Below are 22,172 nucleotides of genomic sequence, written 5' to 3' on the forward strand. Positions count from 1 at the left end.
GGGCTTCTCAAGCTGAGGCAGTCCGGTGTTCTTGTCCAAGATGACAATGTTATAGCATAGGGGCAGAGCATCGGGAATTGTCATCGGAGCGTCGCTAATACCGAGTTTACCAAGTAGATATAACTAACATATAAGTAATTTCTTAAGCATATCAAGTTGCTCGAGCCGTCTCTTGCTCCGACTCTGGCTTTTTTGCGTCGGCTTTAGAAATGACAACTACCTTTTATTGTTTGTCAACGCCTAGCCAGAGAAGGTCGGGCCTACTATAGTGACCGACGATATCCAGGAAGCCCTTATTTGTTACGACCTTCGTGAGATCTAGATCTCCATATAAGATACCCTCGGTTTCAGGTTTACCATCACCAAGCGGTGTCGTCAATCGTCTCCCGTCGGGACCAATGATACAGCTGTGACCCCCTCCAGGCTGCGCACAGACAAGCCCATTTTGAGTGTTCAAAACGTCAATGCCGGCCTGAGCGCACACGGATGTGGCATGCAAGACGTAAGCGCCGCTTTCGATCGCATATGTCTGTGATAGGTTCTGGCATCCGTCGGCTGTCATGCTCCACAGGCCCGGATGATCTACGCCGGATGTGGGGTCTATCGACGGCCACATGGATATGTGAATGACTCCGCCTTGCGTGATGCTGTGATACTTGAGAAGCGGCTGGGTATGCTCCCAGCAGGCCAAGGCTCCCACCTTTATTTTGCCCAGCGGAGCGCCGAAGTCAAGCTCTGCGACGTTGGTCAAGTCGTTGCCGGATCCGTCGCCGAAGACGGTACGCTCCATGTGCGTCGGCTTTATCTTTCGTCTGTGGAGGGCTAGCTCGCCCTGCGGTGAGATGATTGCCTGTGCGATGTAGGTGCTGTTCGAGGGACTTCTCTCCGAGAAGCCGAGAACTACGGCAATGAAGTGCTTTTTGGCTGCCGTCTTTGCCGGAAATCGGTTATACTATATGCTGTATTGGCGCTGCGACGTTAGTATCAATATACCTACCTAGGTAGGTACTCTACAATGTTCAGAGCATATAACTTGGCATGGAGATGTCGGAAGGCTTAGAAAGGCGGAGATATCATCACTTGCTACGTAAAGTTAGTAGAAAAGTACCAACAGTAAATCGAAGCAGCACTATTCATTTATCAAGGTTGCTTCATCGTCTTGATAAGAGTATAACCTCGTTGGTCTATATACAGAGCCTTACTTATAAGCAGAGGCGGCAGAACTCTGGCAGTACAAAGTAACCCAGCCTTTTGAATTAACTAGCACTGTAATCTATTCTAGTACATGTAACCACATCAACATTACTGCCTGATGGACCGTATCATCAGCTGGTTATGTGCAATACAGATACCCAATTAGCTGGCAGCATATCATTGGAGACAATCGACAGATTTAAACGAACAATGTACCATGTCTCGCTAGCACTTGAGGACATGAAAGCTACCCCTCCCCCCTTTACCCCTTTACCCCTTTCCCCCATCAGCACCTATTTTGACGTAACTAGCGGAAGTTGTAGTTGCCCTTGTTGTCACCGTTGTGTATCCCAACTACATGACCTTTGTTGTATGACTGGTTGATGACATTCCCCCCCGTCCCGGGCGACCCCCAGTTCCGTATTCACAGATTCCTCAAGCCATGGGTCGCAAACCCCAACAATCGGCTTGAGCACCTCCAGATCAGACTTGCCCAGCCCTTTGCACTCCTCATTGCTGAGCTTGAGGAACTTCTCACGGTCAGCTTCCGGAATAGTTTCCTCGAGCTCCTGGATCCGTTCGGATATACTTTTTATAAACTTGTCGAAGTAGTCCTTTTTGTAGAAAACCCACTTGATGGATTCAATGGTCTTGGACACCTTGAGTTCTCGCTTGCGGAGGAATTTTAAGAACTGGTTCCGGATTTTCTTCAAGTCACCTTGAACACTCGAGTCCACTTCTACTACCTCGCGATCGGTCTCGGTTATCTTTCTCCTTAGCCTCGACATCTCGCTCTGAACAAGCTCCATGTGTTTCTGGATTCCTTCGAGTATTTCTTTCACCTCAGCTAAGATGGGGTCATTTCCTGTGCTGCCCTTTCCAGGCCCATTTGTGTTATGATGAGCGTCGTCAATCGTAGAAATATTAGCAATTTCGCCCCAGCGCGAAAGACGAAGCTGCGTAATATCGAGCTTTAGCTGACATGCTGTAAAGTCATCCGTGAACTCCCGTGCAAGTTGGATGCGACCTAGAGTCTCAATAACAATTTGAAAGATACTGATTGCTGTAGTTGTGTCCATGGTGTTTGAAGGGGCTAAGTACTGGCGTATAGAGCGTGTGCTGAGTTGCACCATTCTTAGACCTTGCAAACAAGAAGGAAGACTCGAATATAAATTAATTATGATGGAAGATAGAATGTACACAAGTTTGCCTCTTAGGCGCCCATAAAGAACCTAAACTACCACCCCCACATGACACTTGCCTGAGGCCATCGAGGAAGAAAGGGTCTTGGAATTATGGATTGATACTAGGCATATCTGGTTTGACCTGTCATATACATACGTACTACATACCGTTGGTAGCCGATATTGCCGCCAGTTTGGAGGCCTTACCTCGGGCACCTACACATATTAATAAGTTGGTGGCGAGGCTACCCAATGGGTCTTGGCACTCAACCTCAATAATCGATTTTCACCACTCTTGACTGCTTGGTGAGCATGATGATAATAATGTCCATGGCTATTGGTGGCTATAGGCCACCTGAATAGGCACCTAGTTACAGCGTGTGCATATTTGGAGCGGAGATGTCTAAAGTACTCCCCAAAGGAAACATAGCCAACCTAGAGTATTGTGTCATAGGATAAGTGACTGCATGATTATTCGGTGCCTATTTCTACGTTTCGGACTTTCGAGGATATTAATATTGGCACAATATATCCGTTTAAGTACGCATTTCGTTTTATACGCAGCTTTTAGATCTTAGACTCTCAGTACATCGGGAGCGGTTCTAAGGCATCGTTACTGAATGGTTGTAATTTATTATCTTCATGTTACTTATTACCATTAAGCGGGTAGGTTTCATTGGCTTATGTATCCCATCAGCCGTCAAGCATAGATTTAAATACCCAAGTAAAGTTTAGATATTAGTAGGGATTCTACTAGTTTTGTGCCAAGTACCTAACTAATGAAACGTTCGACATTCTATCGCCATGTCTAAGAATAGTTCCAACATCAATCAGTCGGGAAATAGTGGTCACGTGGTAGGAGTTCACAACGGTGACATTGTTAACTGTTAGTTTCGTGAGGTTAGCACCCTGTAAACTCCAAGTCGTACTGACATTTGTATTTGTAGATAACAACGCCACCACAGCGTTGACCCCGAAGCATTTTGCGCAGAAAACACATGAAAAAATAAAAGAAAACTGGGAATCCTATAAAACATGTGACTGGCTGTTGCAAGAGAACAGTTTCCAATCATGGGAGAAGATGGAAGCACAATATTCCCTTCTCTGGCTTCATGGACGTCGTGAGTTCTTGCGATCATTGAGCGAAAGCGTACGATTTTACTTATTATTGAACAGCTGGGTGTGGGAAATCGACTTTGATGTAAGTGTTCTGGTCGTGCTATACTCAACCCGGATGAGAAAGTATTAACATATTCTTGTTAAGATCTCGCATAATCGAAAGCATCTCTCAGAACCAATTCGCGACACGAGGTCCCAACACTATCCACCTGCTTTACTTCTATGTCGGGCTTGGAGATGGCGAAGGAAAGGATACACTGTATCAAAAAATGCTGATGACATTTTGGGAACAAGCAACAGGTGAAAAACCAAGCGATACATCAAAAACAGGAAAGGATGCTGTCAACCAATTACACGACTTTCTAGCTTCATCGCAGCGCGATATATACCTTGTCATCGACGCGCTCGACCAACTTCCTCCATATTCTCAACAAGACATTCTCAAAAGCTTGGGTTCTCTGGTTCAAAAGCTCAAGGATGGGACGAATAGCTGCCGGTTGAGCGTAGCTATTAGTTCCCGTGATCGCCAGGATATCCACCAGCTGGGGACATATAAAAGGTTCCAAATTGAAGTCACTCCTGAAAAAAACAAGCGTGATATAGAGAGATACCTTGGGAAATGTCTTGACAGGCCTCGATTTGAGGAACGACAAGAACTTCAGGCACGGGTCTTCGACTACCTAAGCAAAAATGCAGATGGAATGTTAGTACTACCAATGCTTCTCTTTGATTGTAACTGACAGGCGGAGTTTAGGTTCCTATGGGCCAGCCTGCAAGCATTAAACTTCTGCGATATGGAATTGGACTCACAAATCTCGGATGCCCTGGACAATCTTATCCCCCCACAGAAGCTACACGACACGTATAAGTCCCACGCTGAAAGCTTTGAGGCTCTGCTGGACCCATTTAAGCAGAAAGTAACTTGGAGGACAATGGCTCTTTTGGCACACAACGAGGGCTCATTGCCGACAGAAGTAATTCTCACAGCAGCCTCATTGAACGATAATGGAGAAGTAAATCAGGAGCATCATCAAGACTTGGCCAAGAACCTTATTACAATCGTCCGCTTCTGCAGTCACCTAGTTCAAATCAATGAGAATCTTGGAACTTTCCAATTTTGTCATAGAACCGCCTTTGAGTTCTTCAGGGGATACAATCCAACTGTCTACCACTACCGGATCGCAGACCTCTGCTTATCTCACTTATCCTCATCGGACTTCTCCCAGGGTCCTCAGAATGACGCTAGATGGTATAGTCCTGGTAGTCTTGGGGTGATTTTGCAGGATCATCCATTTTTAACTTTCGCGTCGCTCAAATGGGCCACGAGCATCAAACGTAGCTTTAGTCGTGGGGCAAGCCTTGAAGGGAGCTATTATAGGACTCTCTGTCTTCTGAAGCTACTTCTTGATAAGGAAACGGGAGTAAAAAGGAAAGGGAACCTACAATTAGCATTCCAGGTATATTTCTTCAAACGAGGCAAAACAATGTCAAGCAGAGTATGCCACGAGCATATTATCAGCTATTTCTCTCTTGTCGAGCTCATTGACGTTTTGAAAAACGAGAATTGGTTTGATCAGGCAAGGCTTGATAGTGACGGCTTAAGTCCGATCCACTGGGCCATACGGAATGACATTGATCATGAGGGTGCTGCCTCCACTGTTGGAGTGTTGATCAGATATGGCGTTGATATTAATGCAACGGATAAAGAAGGCCGCTCTCCTTTATGGTACGCTGCTTACTACGGAAATGAGGAGGCAACGAAACTCCTTATTAGGCATCATGCCAAACTTGACCTCAAAACCCAACGCAACGAGACGGCTTTAATAGCTGCCTGCAAGCTACACCACGAGAATATTATTTCTCATCTTACTAATGCTGAAGCAAACGTGGAGGTCCAAAGCGAATCTGGAACTGCTCTACAATTCATTTCCCTGACTGGATGTTGTAGCTGTGCTGAAAGAATATTGAACGGTTATGGAACTTCCAAAATCATCGAGTATCCCTGCGAGTTCGGTTCTTCTCTGCATGCCGCCGCATTTTACGGTCACTTAGACCTCGTGAAGCTCCTCTGCTCAAGAAGAACGAATTTTCTTCGTATAGTAGGCAGAGAACATGGAAGCCCTATAACAGCAGCAGCGGCAGGGTTTAGTCCAGGATTAGACTCGGCGCCTTTCATTGAAATTATCGAAGAATTAATCAACCATGGCGTGGATGTCAATAAGCGTGGCGGTGTAGTCGGGCCAGCTCTCCGTGCAGCAGCAGCCCATGGGAGTCTTGAACTCGTTCGTTTCCTTATAGATAAGGGCGCCAAGGTACACAAAGCCATAGGACCAATGGGCACTGTCTATGAAGCTGCTGAAGAGTATGGACATCAGGGGATTAAAGATCATTTGCTATCAAAGGACGCAAATGCTGCGCGGTATGGCCAAAACCGTACTCGTAGCTCGTATGGTCGTCAAGAGTTTCAGCGGGTAGTTTTCCGGGCTGCTGTCAAAATGGTGAGCATGGATACTATCGACATCCTCGTCACCCAGATGGAAAAGTTCTATAAACAGGAATTCGAAAAAGGCGAGACTGCCCTTCTTAGAGGATTGGCCAAGCTTAGCAGGGACTCCTTCCAGGATGTGGTGAAGTTGGCTACAGAGTCACAAGATAGACGGAGTATGCCAACAAAAGGGAAACATAACAGAAGCATAGCACGGTTCCGAAACAATATGCTTGATCTTTTCTGTATACCTATCTTCAAAATCAAAGATAGTGGGCTAGCCCAGGTACCCACGACATATTCTTTAGGTCAAGACGATCTAGAACACCTTCCACAAGTTTTGGATCGAATGACACAAGCTGCGGTGAAGATCATGGAAGATGCTATTGCGAGCGGGAAAAGAGATGTAATCAGATTGATGGCCAATGCATGGATTGAGGCACTGAATAATCTGATATCGTATCCTGGCTTTGGAGAGCCGATGCTGGAATTAGTAGTTCAGAGGCGTGCGAACGAGCTCAAGGAACGGTTGACAAACCCGAATGTAGGCGAAGTGGCAAGATTCGGAGAGACCAAGGCCTTGGCTCAAGTTGGCATTGAACTTCTTCTGATAGCCGTTGAGCGCGGCCAAAAATTCAAGCATCTATCGTTTGTCATCTCTAAGCTATGGATCGAAGCGGTCAATGATATCGAGGGTCTTGGTGAGAAGGGAGAGAGGCCAGTAAAGGAACTGATTCGCCTATTTTCGGAACGGTTTTCACATGCAGTGATGATACACGATCAAGTCAATGCAAGAATTTGTCTGCAGGCCGGCGTTGAGTTTGTGAGAGCAGCAGCGTTGAGTGCAAACAAGACGTTGCTCAATAAGTTTACTAGGGAATGGCTGAGATGGTGGGAACTGATTGTTGAAAAGAATATGGAGAGTATGGTTAAGGGGTTAGTCGACCAGCGATGGAAAGAATGCCAAGAATGCCTCAAAGGCAACATGAACGACAAAGCGCTTGGCCTTGCACTTACAGCCATAGGAATACTTCAAACAGGTATCGAGTATAAAAACGGACCGTTGGGAGAGATGATACGACCTGTCATCGAATCAAGTTTTCAATTAATGCAAGAAAACTTCCTTGGTGATGCCGAATTTACTAGATTATCGGATCGGGACCTAGACACTGTCTCCGACGCCCTCATCGACTTGTTTGCGACAGCTGAAGAGATACAGCCTGGCTCGTTGAATACTTTGGCTTTAAAGATGCTCGACTGCGCAATTACTTCAAGCCGCAACTATCAAAAACTACTAGGGATAATCGAGCGACATGTTAGAAAGGTTGATCAAATCGCCTCTTCGTCCGATCGAGAGAAACAGTCGATTCAGATATTTCGAATAGTTGTTATGTTCATCAACGTCGCCTTATGTGCTGCAGAACCAAACTCCAGCGTTTTACCGGTCTTGAAAAAGATGGCCCTGGAAAATCTGGCTGCAAAACTACCCAACTTCACAGAGAGGGGCGAATTGGTTCCGTATACGAGAGCTATAGCGTATTTGAAGTCGGAAGATCATTAGGGTGTCAGGGAAAGGAGGTTGATATTTAGTAGAGTAGGAAGTTTCGAAAAAAGGAACATAATTTCATGAGTCCTTCCCAATCCTCCTCCGCAGTTGCCCCTGCTGCCCTGCTGCCCTGCTGCCCCGCTGCCCCTGATGCTGATATAAGCTTTCCCGTGGGGTAAGTCCAGCCGAAATTTACCCAAAGCCGATATTAAGCCGGCGGAATTTCCTATTTGAGCATTTGAACTTGTCTGGGTGGCGGCGTTTACGCTTTCTCAAGCCATTGGCTTCCATGTTCCAACAACATGTTCTTGTGCAGAGATCCGTCCAATCGGGTCCCCACCAGCCCACAGCTCCCTTCATACGGAACATATCTATGTGTGGTGTCGACCCCGCTCGCTACGTACCAAACCCCTTCCTTCAACTTTACGCTCCGCGACTACATATCTACATAGGTAGCTACCCGCCCCGGTCTCCGGTCGTCGCAGTGGAGCTATTATCAAAGATGTTTTCCTGCTGTCCGCGAACGGTCATGATTGGCAGATAAGACCCTTACAGTCTTTTCTAAGGGTTGGTGATTACCTACCTACGAATGGGGTAGCAGGCCTGGTATCCGGGGATGCTGGGGTCAGACCACACCGATAGGATCGTGAATGCTTTCTTCAGCGTCATCTCTCAAAATGTTCAGCGTCATATAGCTCGCCAAGTTGTCATGTAATGCAGGGTATCCCACCACTGCGAATTAACAATTATTAAGCGGCCAACCCTCCCTTTTTATTTTTCTTTAACTTTTTATTGTTCATGTATATATCTCAGCCCTCTACCACCCGTTTTCTTCCTTTATAGGTACCTTTCTTTACCCCTCCAAATCTCAATTAATTCTTATCCAGAAGGCTTCCCTCTAAGTCATGAGATAAGTACCTAACCTAGATATTCAACACTCAAAATGAATTCTTCACTATTTGGGACTCTCGTCCAAGTCGAGTCCAACTCGACCCGATACGATGAGCATCCTCTTCCTATACCCCCCCAGAGAGTAAAATCAAGGACATATCCAGCGGTCCCTCAGCAAGACTCAATTGAATTGGAGCCTCTTCGACGTCCTCCCAACGATGCCGGAATTTCTAGTCCCTCGGCACCCACCACTCCTAGAGAGGAGATGGATGTTGAGATGCGCGCCCCCGGAACACCGGTTGGGCCAACCGATACCTTTGACGCTCTCCCGACTCTGAACGACCCGCCTATGAATAAGTTCCGCCTAGCGACATGTTGTTTCCTAAACTTCGTGGGCGGATTAACTGATTCGGCACCTGGTGCCCTCATTCCTTACATGGAGTCGTGAGTAGAGCCCATCTCAAGCTGGTTCTTTGCCGAGCGCTCGTAAAGAAAGACTAAGCACGGGCTGACCGAGGTGAATGAAGTCATTACAATATTGGATATTCCGTAGTAGCTCTTATCTTCATCGGTAACGCTCTAGGGTTCATTATGGCTGCGCCATTCGTCGACCAGATTCGCCAGCGCCTTGGGCGAGCTAAGACCATCGCTCTGGCACAGCTTTGCATCGGCGTCGGGTATATTCCCCTGATCTGCACGGCACCTTTCCCTGCGGTGGCGGTCGCCAACTTCTTCATCGGCTTCGGCCTTGCCCTCCAGCTCGCCATCGGCAACGTATTCTGCGCAAACCTGGCTAATAGCACAACGATCCTCGGTGCTTTCCATGGAAGCTACGGTATTGGCGGTACGATTGGACCTCTCGTTGCAACTTCTATTGTATCTTCTGGTGCTATCTGGAGCCGGTACTACCTGTTGACTCTCGGCCTTGTCATTTGGAATGTCGGCTTCTCGACTTGGGCTTTCTGGAATTACGAGAAGGATGTTGGCGGTAGCGAACCAAATGCTCTGTATGAGACTAGTTCACGTGGTTTAGATCATGTGTCAACTATACTCGTTACATTCAAGTCAAAGGTCGTTATCCTAGCGGCCCTCTTCATCTTTGCGTACCAGGGAGCCGAAGTGTCTATCTCGGGATGGGTTATCTCCTTTTTGATCTCCAATCGCGACGGTGACCCTTCGTCTGTCGGTTACGTGACATCTGGTTTTTGGGCCGGCATCACGCTCGGTCGGTTCGCACTGTCGCCCCTCGGCTCCAAAATCGGGGAGAAGTTATTCGTTTACATTATCGTGGTCGGGGCTGCCGTCTTCCAGTTGCTAGTCTGGTTAGTCCCTAATATCATCGGCGAAGCCGTATCCTTGGCCATTGTAGGGTTACTTTTGGGACCCATCTACCCCTGTGCCGCTTATGTCTTTACGCGTAACCTCTCCCGTCGCGAGCAGTTCAGTGGTATGAGCGTCATTAGCGCTTTTGGTAGTTCTGGTGGCGCCATTGCCCCGTTCACTACGGGTCTTTTAGCTGAGGCTACTGGTACGTTCATCATGCACCCTATCGCTATTGGCTTGTTTGCCGTCATGCTAGTTTGTTGGTTCGGACAGCCTGGAATTAGGAAGAGAACGGAGTAATGAAGTATGATAATACCACGTATTAGCCATATTATATACGTACCTACCTAGGTTAGATATATAGAACAATGGCGGGACGGGCTTGAGGCAAAAACTGCCTTGGGAATTATATTCGTTAAGTCTCTAACAACGAATGCCCATACTATGGGTAGGTAGGTAGGTAGTTAGGGCTGCAAATCTTTTTTTAAAAGGGGGTTAGGCGACGCTTAGCATCGAATGATATTATGCTCCATCGACCTGTCTATCCGTTTGTCTAAAGATAATATTTATCTGCACACCGAAAATGCATATGCAATGTTGCTTGAAGATTAGATCCCGCGCGGGAACCTAGAGATAAAAGAGGGAAACGATATTCCTCTAGGAAGTCGAAGCTTGAAGATTTACACTCTTCCCTTCGCCGCTTCCTGAACGGTGATCTTGCCTTCAACCACGTCCGCAACAATCTTGTGGATGTCAGAGAAGTCGTTGAAAGTGACAAATGGCACCTTCTCATTCTCGCAGTACGTGACGAGGTCTAGCAGGTTAGCATATTGTCTTCAGAATCTCTTGAGTCGTTGGAATAAAGAAAAACTTACCTCGCCCAGCCTTGGCAAATAGTAGATCGGTCTCCTTGGCGGCAGACAGGTCTGAGACTCCGTCTCCGGCATAGAACATTATAGGCCGCTCCGGTAGCGCCGCATACGGTCTAATCTCGAGGGACTTGTCGTGTCCAAAGTCGCTACATTAAGCAAAAATTGTATATATTAGTTACTGGTTCTTGACATGGAGCTATCTTTACAGGTACATATCATACGCTTCATTAGGAGTTTGTTCTCAGAACAAAATGCCAAATCTGGAATGTAAGGTGCTTGGGAGAACGTGCCACAGAAAAATAATGAGAATAATTTTTTACCTATCGTCGTGGAACTTGATGTTCCAGCCATTCTCTTCGTTAATGCTCTTGCCGGGTCTGGCCTCAACATCATTGCTGACTATTTGCATATGCTGGACGGCATCCTCGCCAACAAGGTGGGCGAGTAGAGCACGGATGATGGGCTGCATGCCACCGCTCAGGACGACAACAGGGACATTGTTTGCACGAGTCCAGGTGAAGAACTCGGCAAAGTGAGGGTCGAGTTGAACATTCTTGAGCAGAGTGGCAATGCATTGGTCGTAGGGGGTCTTGACGCTATCCATCATCTCCTGGAAGCTGTCGCGGAACGTACGCTTGCCAAACAACACATCGTGGTTGCCCTTCTTGCGGAGCTCAGCGCCGTATCCTAGGTTGTCTGTCATAAAGTCGTTGCTGTCCTGCAGCGTGATGGTACCGTCAAAGTCGGTGAAAAAGATGGCCTTGGGGTTGGTACGCAGCGCGGGGAGTGTGCCGTTAACGCCATTGATGCCATTGGTGTTGTTGGTTTGAGCCATTATATCTATATATTGTTCGATATGATTTTAAATCTGGTAGTCTAGATATTGTTGGTCGTATTTCATCTAATATATATAAACTTGACGGTTGTCTCCTATACTCTAATAGATCTTGTATATGAAGGACTTTGGTCTGATATCCTAGAAAACGGAATGACGTCACACGATAAATGAAGGGTTTTTTTGCTACCTGACGTCTAGCAAGCTCGTGAGAAGGATAGCCGAGTTGTGAAAGTGTAAATATTTGCCGGTCAAATAAGAAAGAAAGGAAAAGAAGAGGAAAAGAAAAGAAAGTGATGAGAGAAATAAAGTTTCCCAAGGGTCTAAGCCAATACTAACACCGACTCCAAACACATGCGGCATGGAAGCAAGAGCGATCCGCGGGGCTCTTTCTGTCTGCCACCTTCTGCCCCTCTGCCCCTCCATCAATTTTTGTCGATCGGTTATGCTTTTCTGCCAAAAGGGAAAGGGTCCCCACTGAGGCTTATTAGTGATCTTGGCGACGCTACCTTGTGCTTTAGTGTACATTATACATACCTATGTACCTAGGTAGGTACTACCTAGCTGCTTACATACATATGTACTTTAGGTCGTAGCTACCAGCCATTGCCCAACTATGGTCCCGGTAAGGCGGTGGGCAGTAGGCGGTGGTCGGATAATTCCCGGCGCTATTTCAACTTCTTTTCTCGGCCGGACTACACAGCGCCATATTCTGCCCTGCCCTGTCCTGTCCCGTCCCCCTACTTTAGGTACTTTTACCATAGATCGATCATACGCCAATTCAATCGCAGCAAAGAGGAAGGGTAGCCCGACCCGTCCTCTAGCTTGCCTTGATCTTTGATGTCGACTTCGAGGGCCTTGAAGCCCATTTTCGGGTCTAGCTACCGGCTTCTTCTCGATCAATTGGCACCTCAGTCCACGAGGAAGCTCGTCTCGAGCCGACCATCTCCGGCATACCCAACCTACCAGAATAACTCCGTCCTTTTTTTAAACCACCAGTTTCGCTTCTCCTCATCCTCGTCCTCGTCTTCTTCCTCCAACTCGACTCCGCCGAATCCTCCTAGGAATAATGAAAATGATAAAAAGCCTACCGAAAATGAACCTATATTCCCCTTCTCCCCGCCCTTTATCGAACCACCTCCACCACCGAAACCCGAACCGACACCGACACCGACACCGACACCCCCGCCACAGCAATCACCGCCACCCCCTCCCCCGGAAAGTCACTCCACGGTGAACCCCGAGCTCCCCTCGGCCCAGAATTCGCGGCGCTCCGCTCTGAACCGCTCTCTCAGCACGTTCATGGACCGGGCGCAGACGACGCTCTTCGCCGCGTCTCAGCGGATTAACGACCTGACGGGATACTCGGGGATCGAGACGCTCAAGTCCCAAATCAGCGGTCTCGAAGCGGAGCTTGCGGCGGCACAGGCTCGGCTGCACGCTGCGCGCGGTGCCTACAAGTCGTCCGTGTCCTCGCGGTCCGCGACGCAGCGAGAAGTCACGACGCTGCTGGCGCGGCAGAAGATGTGGTCGCCGACCGACTTTGAGCGCTTTACGGCCTTGTACCGACAGGATTACGAGCTGGACGCGGATGTGGCAGCACGCGCTGCCGAGCTCGAGGAAGCCGAACGCGAAGCCGAGCGTCTGGGCCGTGAGCTGAGTGCTGGGATTCTGAGCCGCTACCACGAGGAGCAAATATGGAGCGACAAGATCCGCCGCATGAGCACCTGGGGTACTTGGGGCCTTATGGGCGTCAACGTCCTCATGTTCCTCGTTTTCCAGTTCGGTGCCGAGCCCTGGCGCCGCAGGAGGCTCGTCAAGGGTTTTGAGGAGAAGGTCCGTGAGGCTTTAGAAGAGGAGCGCCGACTCGAGAGAGCTTTTAGGGGGGCCGAGAAGGAGAGGAGAAGGATAGAGAAGGAAGCTACTGCCGCTGCCGTTGAGGCTACAGTTGCAGCCGACGTAGTCGACCCTGAACCAGCTACGGCAGAGTTAAAACCAGAAGAACCAGCCGATGGTATCATAATAGGACCGCCGATCACATCATGGCGAGAGTCACTCTTGAATCCGGAGTGGTGGAAAGCTGCATATGCCGACTTATCAAGTGATAAGAAAGTCTCCCTTAAGATGCGAGACGTTTCTATAATAGCGCTCGAGGGCGCCGCTGCCGGTGCCGCAACTTTCGGTACTATAGCTGCTATTATATTTATTCGAAGATCCTAGACTAGAGCAAAGTGTCAAAAGGGTATGTACTCTAACTTCAACACCCACAGCTGTACAATACGATACCCCCCAAAGACCGCCCCTATCAGCACACCATGTACATTCACCTTGTATATAAATTCGAAAAAAAGAAGGATGACGTTTGCATTATCTGCCGGTCTAATTAATGGGGGCAAGCTACTATATGTCGGGGTAGACCGTGCGATAGCATCTGCTTGCCGCTCCTTGACTGAGAATTCTAAATCGCGCCCAACAGCAATCGACCTTTTTTTTTGTGAATATTCGCTCAGCGAATGGCATTTCATAACGCTTATGTATCCGTGGCACGAGTAGTAAGTACGCTGTGGCCTAGAGTGATATCGACCGTGCAGTATTTCTTTTTTTGATCAATGCGCCTCGAACCAAGCAGATCACCTCGCTGTCGTATACCACGGATCCTAGGGCATCACGAAACGATTGAATCCTCCGCTCATTTCTAGGATTTGCCACTACCGCTGCTCCTGTTATCATACCCTCTCGACGAGTCCTTAACTTCCAGTCTCAGCACCTAGTCAAAATCCGCCGTGTATGAGAATCCGCGGAACTCTTCTTGCATAGATTGCGAAAGCACTATAATTTTATCAGCATGACCGGTATTTTGGGGGTAGACACAATTATCATTACCTGACTGCACCGGCGTCAAAACCGGTGTAACGCTAGTAAATTCTGAATCGAAATTGCTGGTATCCGTTGCGCTCTTGATCGTGGGCATGAAAGGAGGGGCTACCCTCTTATTATAAATGTCATCCCATACGATGTTTCTGAAGAAGGGTTGACTCATGACCTCCTGAGCATCAGTTGGCCCGCTTCCTAATCGTTGGTCGGGGTCCCTCGTGAGAAGTTTCTGTAGGATCGAGACCGATTCCCTGGGCATGTGAATAGGATAGAGCGGCTCATCTGCAAGAATCGCGTCGTAAATCTCGTCCTCGTCTTCGCCCCGGAAAGGTGACTGTTGTAGGAGCATCTGGTAAATTAACACACCAAAAGCCCACCAGTCCACCGCTCTACCGTATTTCTTATCCAGTAGTATCTATCATGATGTTAGAGACAATACAGAGGCATGTAAAGTAAAGGGCACACGTACTTCGGGGGCCATGAACTCGGGTGTACCGCAGAAAGTACTGGTCGTAGAGCCATACCACATGTCCTCTTTGCACAGACCGTAATCCGCAATCTTGATGTGACCATCTAGCGTAAGCAAGATGTTGTCAAGCTTGAGATCACGATAAATAACGCCGTTCTCATGGAAATACTTGAGTGCTAAGCAAACTTCAGACGCGTAAAACCTAGGGAAAAGGTCAGCAAACATGCTTCAAAGAGATTATAAACTTGGGAACCTACTGTGCACGTTTGGTGCCAAATTGTCCACGCTGGATATGAAGCATCAGGTCGCCACCGCTAATGTACTCCATGACAAAGTACACCCTTGTTTCGGTTTGGAAACAGGCATGCAAGTTGGTCAAAAATGGATGACGCTCCCTATTCGCAATCAGGAACACCCTTTTCTCGGATCGGATACTTTCGACTTCGTCGTTTTCAATAATAAATTCCTTCTTTAGAACTTTGATAGCATAAAGCCGCCGTGATTTCTTCGTTTCCGCCAACATAACCTTACCAAAGTTACCTTTACCGAGGACTGCAAGGAAATTAAAGTGATCCAATCCAATACGTTGACCAGTTCCCGGGTCAGTTGCGGAGGGCAAAGGTTTTCTTGAAGGGGGCGGCAATGTAGTGCTCGATGTTAGTGAAGGGGTTTCCTGGACTGGTTGCGGTTTCGAAACCGGTGCAATTGGGGTGTACATCTGCTGTTGCTGTATTTGAGGTGGTGGAGATTGCGGTTGTTGGGCCGGGCGTTGCTGTTGTTGCGGTATTTGTGGCTGGCCTGGAGGATAGTTGGCGATATTTGCATACGCCGCTGGGTTATACTTCGGCTGTGAAGGCACATTATAGGGCTGGCCAGCTGCGTACGGATCTTCTTGAGCATCTAAGGCCCCGCCATAACTACTACCAGTCCTACCAGAGGAGTAGTCTGAGACCTGTCCTGGGCGACCTGATGGAGAACCTATAGTACCGCTCATAGCAGCTGTAGCGGCAGCTGCGGCGGCACTCGAGCCGGATGAAGTACGATCAGGATAGACGGGTCTCGTTGGTGAGGCCTGACTAGTATACATAGCTTTAGCAGCATCGGTTGCCTCTTGAGAAGCGATACTGGTCTGATATGATACACCATGAGTACTATAGGGTGACATGGGACCTGATGATGTGCTGGTAGGGCTAGACTTGCCCTGTCTAAGGGTCTTATCACTCAACGAAGTCGCTTTTTGTTGCCTCTGCTTTTGTGATCTGATGCCTTCGAGGATCTGGTTAGCAACAGCCATACTCATACCGCAGAAGTCCGGTACAAGATGCACACAGTGGGCATGAGCTGTAAGCGCGCACTCTATAAAAGTATTAGCCATATTCAAACAACTAGGGGGGATAGTAGGTATCGACCGTACCGGTACACTTTCTGCAATTCTTCTTTCCAAAAGGTAGTATATAACCACAGTGGCAACACCAATTCGCGGTAACATTCGAAAATGGAGCGAACCTATGGGGAATACGGTGGTTGATTTTCTCCTCGTCTGGATCTGTTTCGGCGTTGCTTTTACTTATACACTTTGTAACCACGCTCGAATAACATTTCGTATGACAGGTATATTTGCAGTCCTCGCACTGCATACCCGCAGAGTATTTGAGAAAATCGCCGCAAAGGGCACATCGCATAATGTTGTAGAATTGGTGTTGCACGAACTTGTGTCCGTACATCTCGTGTACCTCTTCTTTGCGTTGACGAATAGCACCCTTCCGTCCAAGGCCAAGGTCCACAGCTCTACGGTCTTTACTTTGTTTTATGAAGTTGAGCGATAGATGAATAGAACCCGTAGGCTCTAGATTAAACCACGCATCGATCGGCTGAGAGGTAACTTGTGGCACCGCTTGCGGCCCAAACTGCTGCTGACCCGGACCAGCTAATCCAGGAGATGTAGGTCCGGCAATAACTTGCGGTGGCTGTTGCGGATCCATTGGGAACTGAGGCGGGGGCACTCCAGGGCCTCCTCCCATCCTATCGGCAGATACCCAACCAGAGTTGCTGACCTCGGCCTCGATTCTCTTTTTTCGCATCTCTTCCACGATATCTGATATCCGCACCCATAGCATGGCAATAGGTAATGCATGTTCACCTGGCTTGTCATAAACTGTGAGTTCGATCTCGTTCGCCTTATCGACCTCGATATTGTGGTATTCGGCTTCCCATCGATCGGTGCGTGATACCCTTGTTCGTGCAACGACGTTGTCCTCGACCTTAATAGCGATGAAGGTTTCTGGCCCCCGCGAAAACCGCCCGGTACTAGCATGATCCACATCTCTTACCTGGACAATTCGAATCGTAAGCTGCCCAGTTAATGGCTTGCGTAGATTGGGCATATTGATACTATCATCTGCGAGATAGGCTTGTTAGCATAGTAATATAAAAACTACGGGGCGGGCAGCGAACCGTCAGGGGAGTCGGCAGAATCCAAATCATCTATATGAAGTTCTTCGTATCTCTTGAGTGCCTGCTTTAGGAGATGAATCTTCTGTTTACTCTCGACCCTCCTTGCTGCGGCATCAGCTTTGCTTTTGCGATCACCTTCCATGCCGTAGAGTTGAACCATTTTTTCTACACCCTTGAGATATTGCTCCTCGACGTTAAGCTTGAACTGGATTTGAGAGAGCATAAGTTGGATTCGAGGACCGAGATATGGGGTATCGTATTTAATAAGATCTAAAGACAAATAAGAATTAGTTATGCATATTTCATCATAAGGGCCATGGCAGAGCCCGCCGCAACATGAGTGAGAAGGAGAGGGGTGACAAACCTAACTTGGTAAAGTTTGGCCTCAGTTTCGAAACCGTCGAAGTTGGCCCTGGGGGGGCGAATGGATGTCGCGGCGGCATGATATCTCCATGGCCGCCGACCTGACTATAAGGTAGCGAGCCATAAGAGCCCTGATCGCCCGACCACGCGCCGGCATCTTTAGGCGGAGGCGGCGGTGGTCCTTCGCCATCACGCATATCGAGACTGCTAGGACGTAACGAGCCGGCTGCTGTAGAGCTTGAACCGATGCTCATGTTATCCACACCTTGTCCCAGACGCTTCATCTGTAAATCTCGAAGCTTCTCTTCGAAAAATTGGAGATTCCGACGACCCTCCCGCATCTGGCTATCGAGACGAGACCTAACATCGTCATTGTTGGTCTGCTGTCGCATAGAATTAGCAGCATTGATCAGGGCTTTCTCGCGCTCGATCTTTTTGTAAATATTTGCCATGGCCTCTTCGTCGTTCATGATGGGCAGCTGGGTTGCGCGTCGTCACGCGCGGGACTAGGTAGGTAGAAGGTATGTACTAAGACTTGTTGTTGTGTGAGTGGAGGAGAGGTTGAGATGTTGAGAGGCAGAGAGGCAGAGAGGCAGATAGACAGAGAGTCACAGAGGCAGAAATGCGGGCGGCCCGAGATAAAGCTGGAGAAAAGCTATCTCACAACTCGGTATTGCCTATGCGGTATTGCCTATGCCTTATACTGCCTTATACTACCTGTACTGGCTGCAATCGGCAGGCCCAGGGCACACACTACCCGCAGCACTAGCGTTAGCCTTACAACAGAAGCCAGTTGATGTTTGGATTGAAGCAAGTGTAGTTGCCGGGTTGGCGTGTTGTCAAAGAGCGGGTAAGGAGCAAAAGATTAAGAGATAAAAGATTAAGAAAATTGGGTAGTGCGATGTCGTCAGTGTCAAGTACGGCTACCTATGTCGCTACCTATGTCGCTACCTTAGGTAGAGGTAGCCTGTATGAGGTAGGTATGTACAAGTTTGCCTTGTGTCAATGGCGGGGTTTTGTGTCTCGCATGCGGCAGGCGCAAGTTTATGTATGGGTGGTCTGTGTTGAGACCCACTGTGGGTTTATGGATTTATGGATTTATGGATTGGATTGCTGTGCACTTAAATAATTCAAGGTTGTTATTGTTATCAGTTGATAACCCGACTAGCGCCCTCTTTTTCTAGTATTGCCCAGGTCTCGTATTATTATTATTATTATTATTTGAGTTTGGGGTTTATAGGAATGGAATGTCGTAACTTTTCGTCAAGCCTCGAAGAAGTGGACAAATTACAAGATTTTGGAGAAAAAAATATATATAAAAAATAATAAAATAATAAAAAGATACCTACCTAGATAAGGCCGGGGAAGACGAGTGCCACCGGAAACCCTGAAAGGGAAGCGTAATGCGTAGGTAGGTACCTACCTCCTACACATACATATATAAAGTGCTAAGTCGGTACTTGTTGGCTTTACTATGTCGGTGTTAGCCGCCTGCGTGTCATCGGTTTACCAGATAACCTAAGAAACAGACAAGTGACCTAGCTATGTATTCCTGTTTAGGATCATTGGCAACTCGGAGGATTCAAATAGAACAGCAAATAAATAGATGGAAGAGGGAAATGGCCAAACTTACCTAAGGTAGGTATGTTAGAATAACAGGTCAGAATAACAGGCGTTCGGGGAAAGCAAAGTAATATCAGACGAGGTGAGATCAATCGACTCTAAAACAGCCCACGTTCCATTTGAGTAGGAAATTGAGACTTTCCGTATTAACCCATAGATATAGGTAGGTAACTACCTAGCCTAATTACCTAAGTATAGGTACCCTACATCATACGTCGCTCTACTGCTCTTATCACGTCCTCATGCCTGGTAGCATAGCAACTACTATCTACATACATATATCACCATCGCACGGCTTGCATCTAAATCTACGGTCTGAATCTACGGTCTGAATCTGCAACACGATACAATATAGGTAAAGATCTTCATGTACATGTGTGGAGATGCGGGTCAAGACCTAGTCGCGGCTCGCATACATAGAACTATGTCAATATTTGATATTGATCTTGCCCTACCGGTGTAACTATTAGGCATCACGAAAACAACAAAACTCTATCCATTTGTCAGCTAAGCAAATGGGTTGCGCGTCCCCGGAGGTGCCGTAACGCAAAATATATACATACCAGCGGTTTAGGGGGCAGCTTTCAAGGAGTGACCTGTCAAGTCAAAAATTGATGCAGGGCGGGGAAGAAACAATATCCCCTAGACATCCCCTAGACATCACAAGCACTACAAACGAGAAGACAACTTGACCCCGCCTCGCGTACCTATCAACTTGTCACGATCAGAGATGATGCTACGGTTATCATGCGATTCGCGAGTTCATCGAAGCATGTCAAGATTCAAGTCAAGATTTCACACGTGATACTCTATTTCATTCCATACCACGGACACATTGAGTTGACATGGCGCAAGCTTTAAATAAATGATAATCCTTGATGCCTAAGGCTGTAAACTAACGTAACAAGTTCTTCAGATTCAGACCTCACATACAACGCAATCAGGGGGGTATCAATAGTATTAACATGACAAGCCAAAACAAGCCACAACTGCTCACAGCTATACAGACACGTCTTATCTCATTTGATCTCACACAATCAAGCGCAGGGTATCAGGTCATTATGAAATGCTAAAAACAGAAATTGCCTTGTTGGTGCTCTTACATCATGATGCTTGACCAGGTACAGCCGAAGTAGAGGGCACGACCTTTTCGATATTCGAGCCTGTTGCGGGCTGAGCTGGCAAATAAGAAGGCTGCGGTGGTGCCGGTGCGTAAAACCCGGCGAGGCTTTGGTAATTCTGTCCGACCGGGTTGGCTTGAGGGGCGGCTGGTGCTACGGCACCAATCCCGTTGGGAACTGGACCAAATCGCACTTGTCCCGCCTGCGACTGTTGTGGTGGTTGCGATAACGACTGCATCGCCACCGGATACGGATAGTAAGGAGTAGTACCTGGTGGTGGCGGAGGTGGATAGTACATGCCTCCTGCCGGCAACATAGGTGGTAGAACAACGCCTGCAGGCCTCGTTATATTCCGTTTGTGCGTATCGATGCATGCTATGACGAAAAGAATGAAATGATCGATGGTTGCCAAGCAGAAGAAAGCAAGGACGGCTTGGATCATGGGCAGATACGTGCCGTTCCTGTATAGTTCGATATCATTACGGCGACAGTAACTATAGCTATAATACGAATAGCGCTCGGTTTCGTCATCGGCGCAATCTCTGATCATAGCCTGTACGGAGAGGGAAATCGAAGCCGTAATAAGAACGGCGAATGCGCAGGCGAGCCAGAAGCAGAGGTGCAGGGCGACGTGTGCCCCTGGGTGAATCCCTCGTTTAACGTCCTTCCGTGAGCGAATACCAAAGGTGATTAACTCAGCACCGTTCCATAGGATGGCAGCGATGGTGATGGGAAGGGCATATAGTACCATGCCTTCGGCACCAGCATCATCATCAAGGAAGGCGCATGATAAGGCCAGGATTATGATAGCGAATATAATCGAGAAGACTGTGAGAACGAGCTTGTTGGCCGCCCAGGACTTTGAATAAGGAGGATGGACTCGAACAGCCTGCGCACACGGGTACGGTTGAGGCTGGTAGGCATATGGCCCATAAGGTGACGGATACTGAGGATACGGTTGTGGGAGTGGCTGCTGGTGTGCAGGCGATCGTGGTTGAGTAGTTGGATCTCCTGCTGTCCTAGCTGGCATCGGCGGTGCGCCCCCATTAACAGGTTCTCCAAGCTGGTCTCTCGTTGCCGGAGCCGGAACGTTCTCGTGGATTGCTGAAGTTGGGCTGCTCACAGACGAAACTTCATTCTCATCCCTCGTCTGAATTGTCGGCTGTGGATTCTCGTTCGAAGCCATCTTGGTGATAATTAGTTAGTTACAATATAAGAGGTAACTAGTTAGGTATCTAAACGATTTATGTTAACGTAGGAATAGAAGTGAATGCACAAAGATTAAAAATTAGTTGCAATAATAATAAGCAAGAACGACTGTATGGAAATATTTCCAGCAATGTAACGAACGACGGCGAGCCGGATGAGAACTCCAGCACGAGAATAGGCTGACAAGAAATAGAGAGATGAATCGAAGGGGAAATCTTGCCGCCTTTGATTTGAAAATAAACGAGAGCCAAGCTTTTCAGCCCTGGTCATCTTTTAAAGAGTCAGCGCGATTTGCTATTAGCGTAGGCATGTTACATGTCCACCTCCTACTATATCAAGGTCGCCACTATACTATATATATAGTTACATGTTCCTATAATTACTAGTTATCACTAGAGGTAACTAGGTTAGTTGGTGTTGTTTCTTTTCTTCTCTACGTAGTAATTCTAGACAATATTTAGACAAATAGGCTACCTTTACATACATCTCGTAAATAACATCTCATGATCAGGATAGTGACTCACTAATAATCATCCAACGGTAAGTAGCATCAACATTGTGATCTAGGCAGCCCTTAAAATCCGACAATGAGATTTAGTTCGGATTTTAA

General features: G+C 47.7%; 8 protein-coding genes across 8 annotated transcripts; 3 read left to right on the forward strand and 5 right to left on the reverse strand.

Moving 5' to 3' along the window:
- Window positions 1-1,473: 1,473 nt before the first annotated feature.
- On the reverse strand, window positions 1,474-2,478 carry F4813DRAFT_356660 (prion-inhibition and propagation-domain-containing protein). The gene has a single exon (XM_049243017.1). The coding sequence runs from the start codon at window positions 2,325-2,327 to the stop codon at window positions 1,530-1,532; it is 798 nt and encodes a 265-aa protein (XP_049100358.1). The 5' UTR covers window positions 2,328-2,478; the 3' UTR covers window positions 1,474-1,529.
- An 809-nt stretch (window positions 2,479-3,287) lies between these two features.
- Window positions 3,288-7,611, forward strand: F4813DRAFT_356663 (uncharacterized protein). The gene is made up of 4 exons (XM_049243018.1): window positions 3,288-3,499; window positions 3,555-3,579; window positions 3,643-4,200; window positions 4,252-7,611. Exons 1-4 carry the CDS (start codon window positions 3,460-3,462, stop codon window positions 7,541-7,543), a joined length of 3,915 nt encoding a protein of 1,304 aa, XP_049100359.1. The 5' UTR covers window positions 3,288-3,459; the 3' UTR covers window positions 7,544-7,611.
- Window positions 7,612-8,696: 1,085 nt separating this feature from the next.
- F4813DRAFT_380337 (MFS general substrate transporter) lies at window positions 8,697-10,042 on the forward strand (the record flags this gene model as incomplete). The annotated part of the gene is made up of 2 exons (XM_049245554.1): window positions 8,697-8,863; window positions 8,947-10,042. 2 exons carry the CDS (start codon window positions 8,697-8,699, stop codon window positions 10,040-10,042), a joined length of 1,263 nt encoding a protein of 420 aa, XP_049100360.1.
- A 215-nt stretch (window positions 10,043-10,257) lies between these two features.
- Window positions 10,258-11,542, reverse strand: F4813DRAFT_47559 (HAD-like domain-containing protein). Its single transcript, XM_049248537.1, has 3 exons — window positions 10,935-11,542; window positions 10,618-10,760; window positions 10,258-10,556 (listed from the first exon to the last, which is right to left on the reverse strand). The coding sequence occupies exons 1-3, from the start codon at window positions 11,447-11,449 to the stop codon at window positions 10,423-10,425; spliced, it is 792 nt and encodes a 263-aa protein (XP_049100361.1). The 5' UTR covers window positions 11,450-11,542; the 3' UTR covers window positions 10,258-10,422.
- Window positions 11,543-12,133, reverse strand: F4813DRAFT_47507 (uncharacterized protein). The gene has a single exon (XM_049248534.1). It carries the CDS (start codon window positions 11,975-11,977, stop codon window positions 11,636-11,638), a length of 342 nt encoding a protein of 113 aa, XP_049100362.1. The 5' UTR covers window positions 11,978-12,133; the 3' UTR covers window positions 11,543-11,635.
- On the forward strand, window positions 12,113-13,676 carry F4813DRAFT_47516 (Mdm33 family-domain-containing protein). The gene has a single exon (XM_049248535.1). It carries the CDS (start codon window positions 12,290-12,292, stop codon window positions 13,667-13,669), a length of 1,380 nt encoding a protein of 459 aa, XP_049100363.1. The 5' UTR covers window positions 12,113-12,289; the 3' UTR covers window positions 13,670-13,676.
- Window positions 13,677-14,095: 419 nt separating this feature from the next.
- Window positions 14,096-18,294, reverse strand: F4813DRAFT_47532 (uncharacterized protein). Its single transcript, XM_049248536.1, has 7 exons — window positions 17,611-18,294; window positions 17,247-17,516; window positions 16,207-17,190; window positions 15,050-16,148; window positions 14,793-14,994; window positions 14,333-14,738; window positions 14,096-14,278 (listed from the first exon to the last, which is right to left on the reverse strand). Exons 1-7 carry the CDS (start codon window positions 18,077-18,079, stop codon window positions 14,217-14,219), a joined length of 3,492 nt encoding a protein of 1,163 aa, XP_049100364.1. The 5' UTR covers window positions 18,080-18,294; the 3' UTR covers window positions 14,096-14,216.
- Window positions 18,295-19,689: 1,395 nt separating this feature from the next.
- F4813DRAFT_47791 (uncharacterized protein) lies at window positions 19,690-22,039 on the reverse strand. The gene is made up of 2 exons (XM_049248538.1): window positions 21,893-22,039; window positions 19,690-21,832 (listed from the first exon to the last, which is right to left on the reverse strand). Exon 2 carries the CDS (start codon window positions 21,537-21,539, stop codon window positions 20,337-20,339), a length of 1,203 nt encoding a protein of 400 aa, XP_049100365.1. The 5' UTR covers window positions 21,540-21,832; window positions 21,893-22,039; the 3' UTR covers window positions 19,690-20,336.
- Between the last annotated feature and the right edge of the window lie 133 nt (window positions 22,040-22,172).

Source organism: Daldinia decipiens (genome assembly GCF_022478715.1).
Source record: "Daldinia decipiens strain CBS 113046 unplaced genomic scaffold F4813scaffold_13, whole genome shotgun sequence".
Classification (NCBI taxonomy): domain Eukaryota; kingdom Fungi; phylum Ascomycota; class Sordariomycetes; order Xylariales; family Hypoxylaceae; genus Daldinia; species Daldinia decipiens.

What these genes read in the sequence shown, in the direction of transcription:
- F4813DRAFT_47532 (XM_049248536.1), bottom strand. Translation starts at nt 18,079, where the DNA reads ATGAACGACGAAGAGGCCATGGCAAATATTTACAAAAAGATCGAGCGC. An exon ending in TTCTGCCGACTCCCCTGACG is followed by an intron (nt 17,191 to 17,246) that starts GTTCGCTGCCCG and finishes CCTATCTCGCAG; the next exon opens with ATGATAGTATCAATATGCCC. An exon ending in CCGAGTTCATGGCCCCCGAA is followed by an intron (nt 14,739 to 14,792) that starts GTACGTGTGCCC and finishes ACATCATGATAG; the next exon opens with ATACTACTGGATAAGAAATA.
- F4813DRAFT_47516 (XM_049248535.1), top strand. Translation starts at nt 12,290, where the DNA reads ATGTCGACTTCGAGGGCCTTGAAGCCCATTTTCGGGTCTAGCTACCGG.
- F4813DRAFT_356660 (XM_049243017.1), bottom strand. Translation starts at nt 2,327, where the DNA reads ATGGTGCAACTCAGCACACGCTCTATACGCCAGTACTTAGCCCCTTCA.
- F4813DRAFT_356663 (XM_049243018.1), top strand. Translation starts at nt 3,460, where the DNA reads ATGGAAGCACAATATTCCCTTCTCTGGCTTCATGGACGTC. An exon ending in TCTCTGGCTTCATGGACGTC is followed by an intron (nt 3,500 to 3,554) that starts GTGAGTTCTTGC and finishes ATTATTGAACAG; the next exon opens with CTGGGTGTGGGAAATCGACT. An exon ending in AGCAAAAATGCAGATGGAAT is followed by an intron (nt 4,201 to 4,251) that starts GTTAGTACTACC and finishes GGCGGAGTTTAG; the next exon opens with GTTCCTATGGGCCAGCCTGC.
- F4813DRAFT_47507 (XM_049248534.1), bottom strand. Translation starts at nt 11,977, where the DNA reads ATGTACACTAAAGCACAAGGTAGCGTCGCCAAGATCACTAATAAGCCT.
- F4813DRAFT_47559 (XM_049248537.1), bottom strand. Translation starts at nt 11,449, where the DNA reads ATGGCTCAAACCAACAACACCAATGGCATCAATGGCGTTAACGGCACA. An exon ending in ATCAAGTTCCACGACGATAG is followed by an intron (nt 10,761 to 10,934) that starts GTAAAAAATTAT and finishes TGCTTAATGTAG; the next exon opens with CGACTTTGGACACGACAAGT. An exon ending in ATTTGCCAAGGCTGGGCGAG is followed by an intron (nt 10,557 to 10,617) that starts GTAAGTTTTTCT and finishes CTAACCTGCTAG; the next exon opens with ACCTCGTCACGTACTGCGAG.
- F4813DRAFT_47791 (XM_049248538.1), bottom strand. Translation starts at nt 21,539, where the DNA reads ATGGCTTCGAACGAGAATCCACAGCCGACAATTCAGACGAGGGATGAG.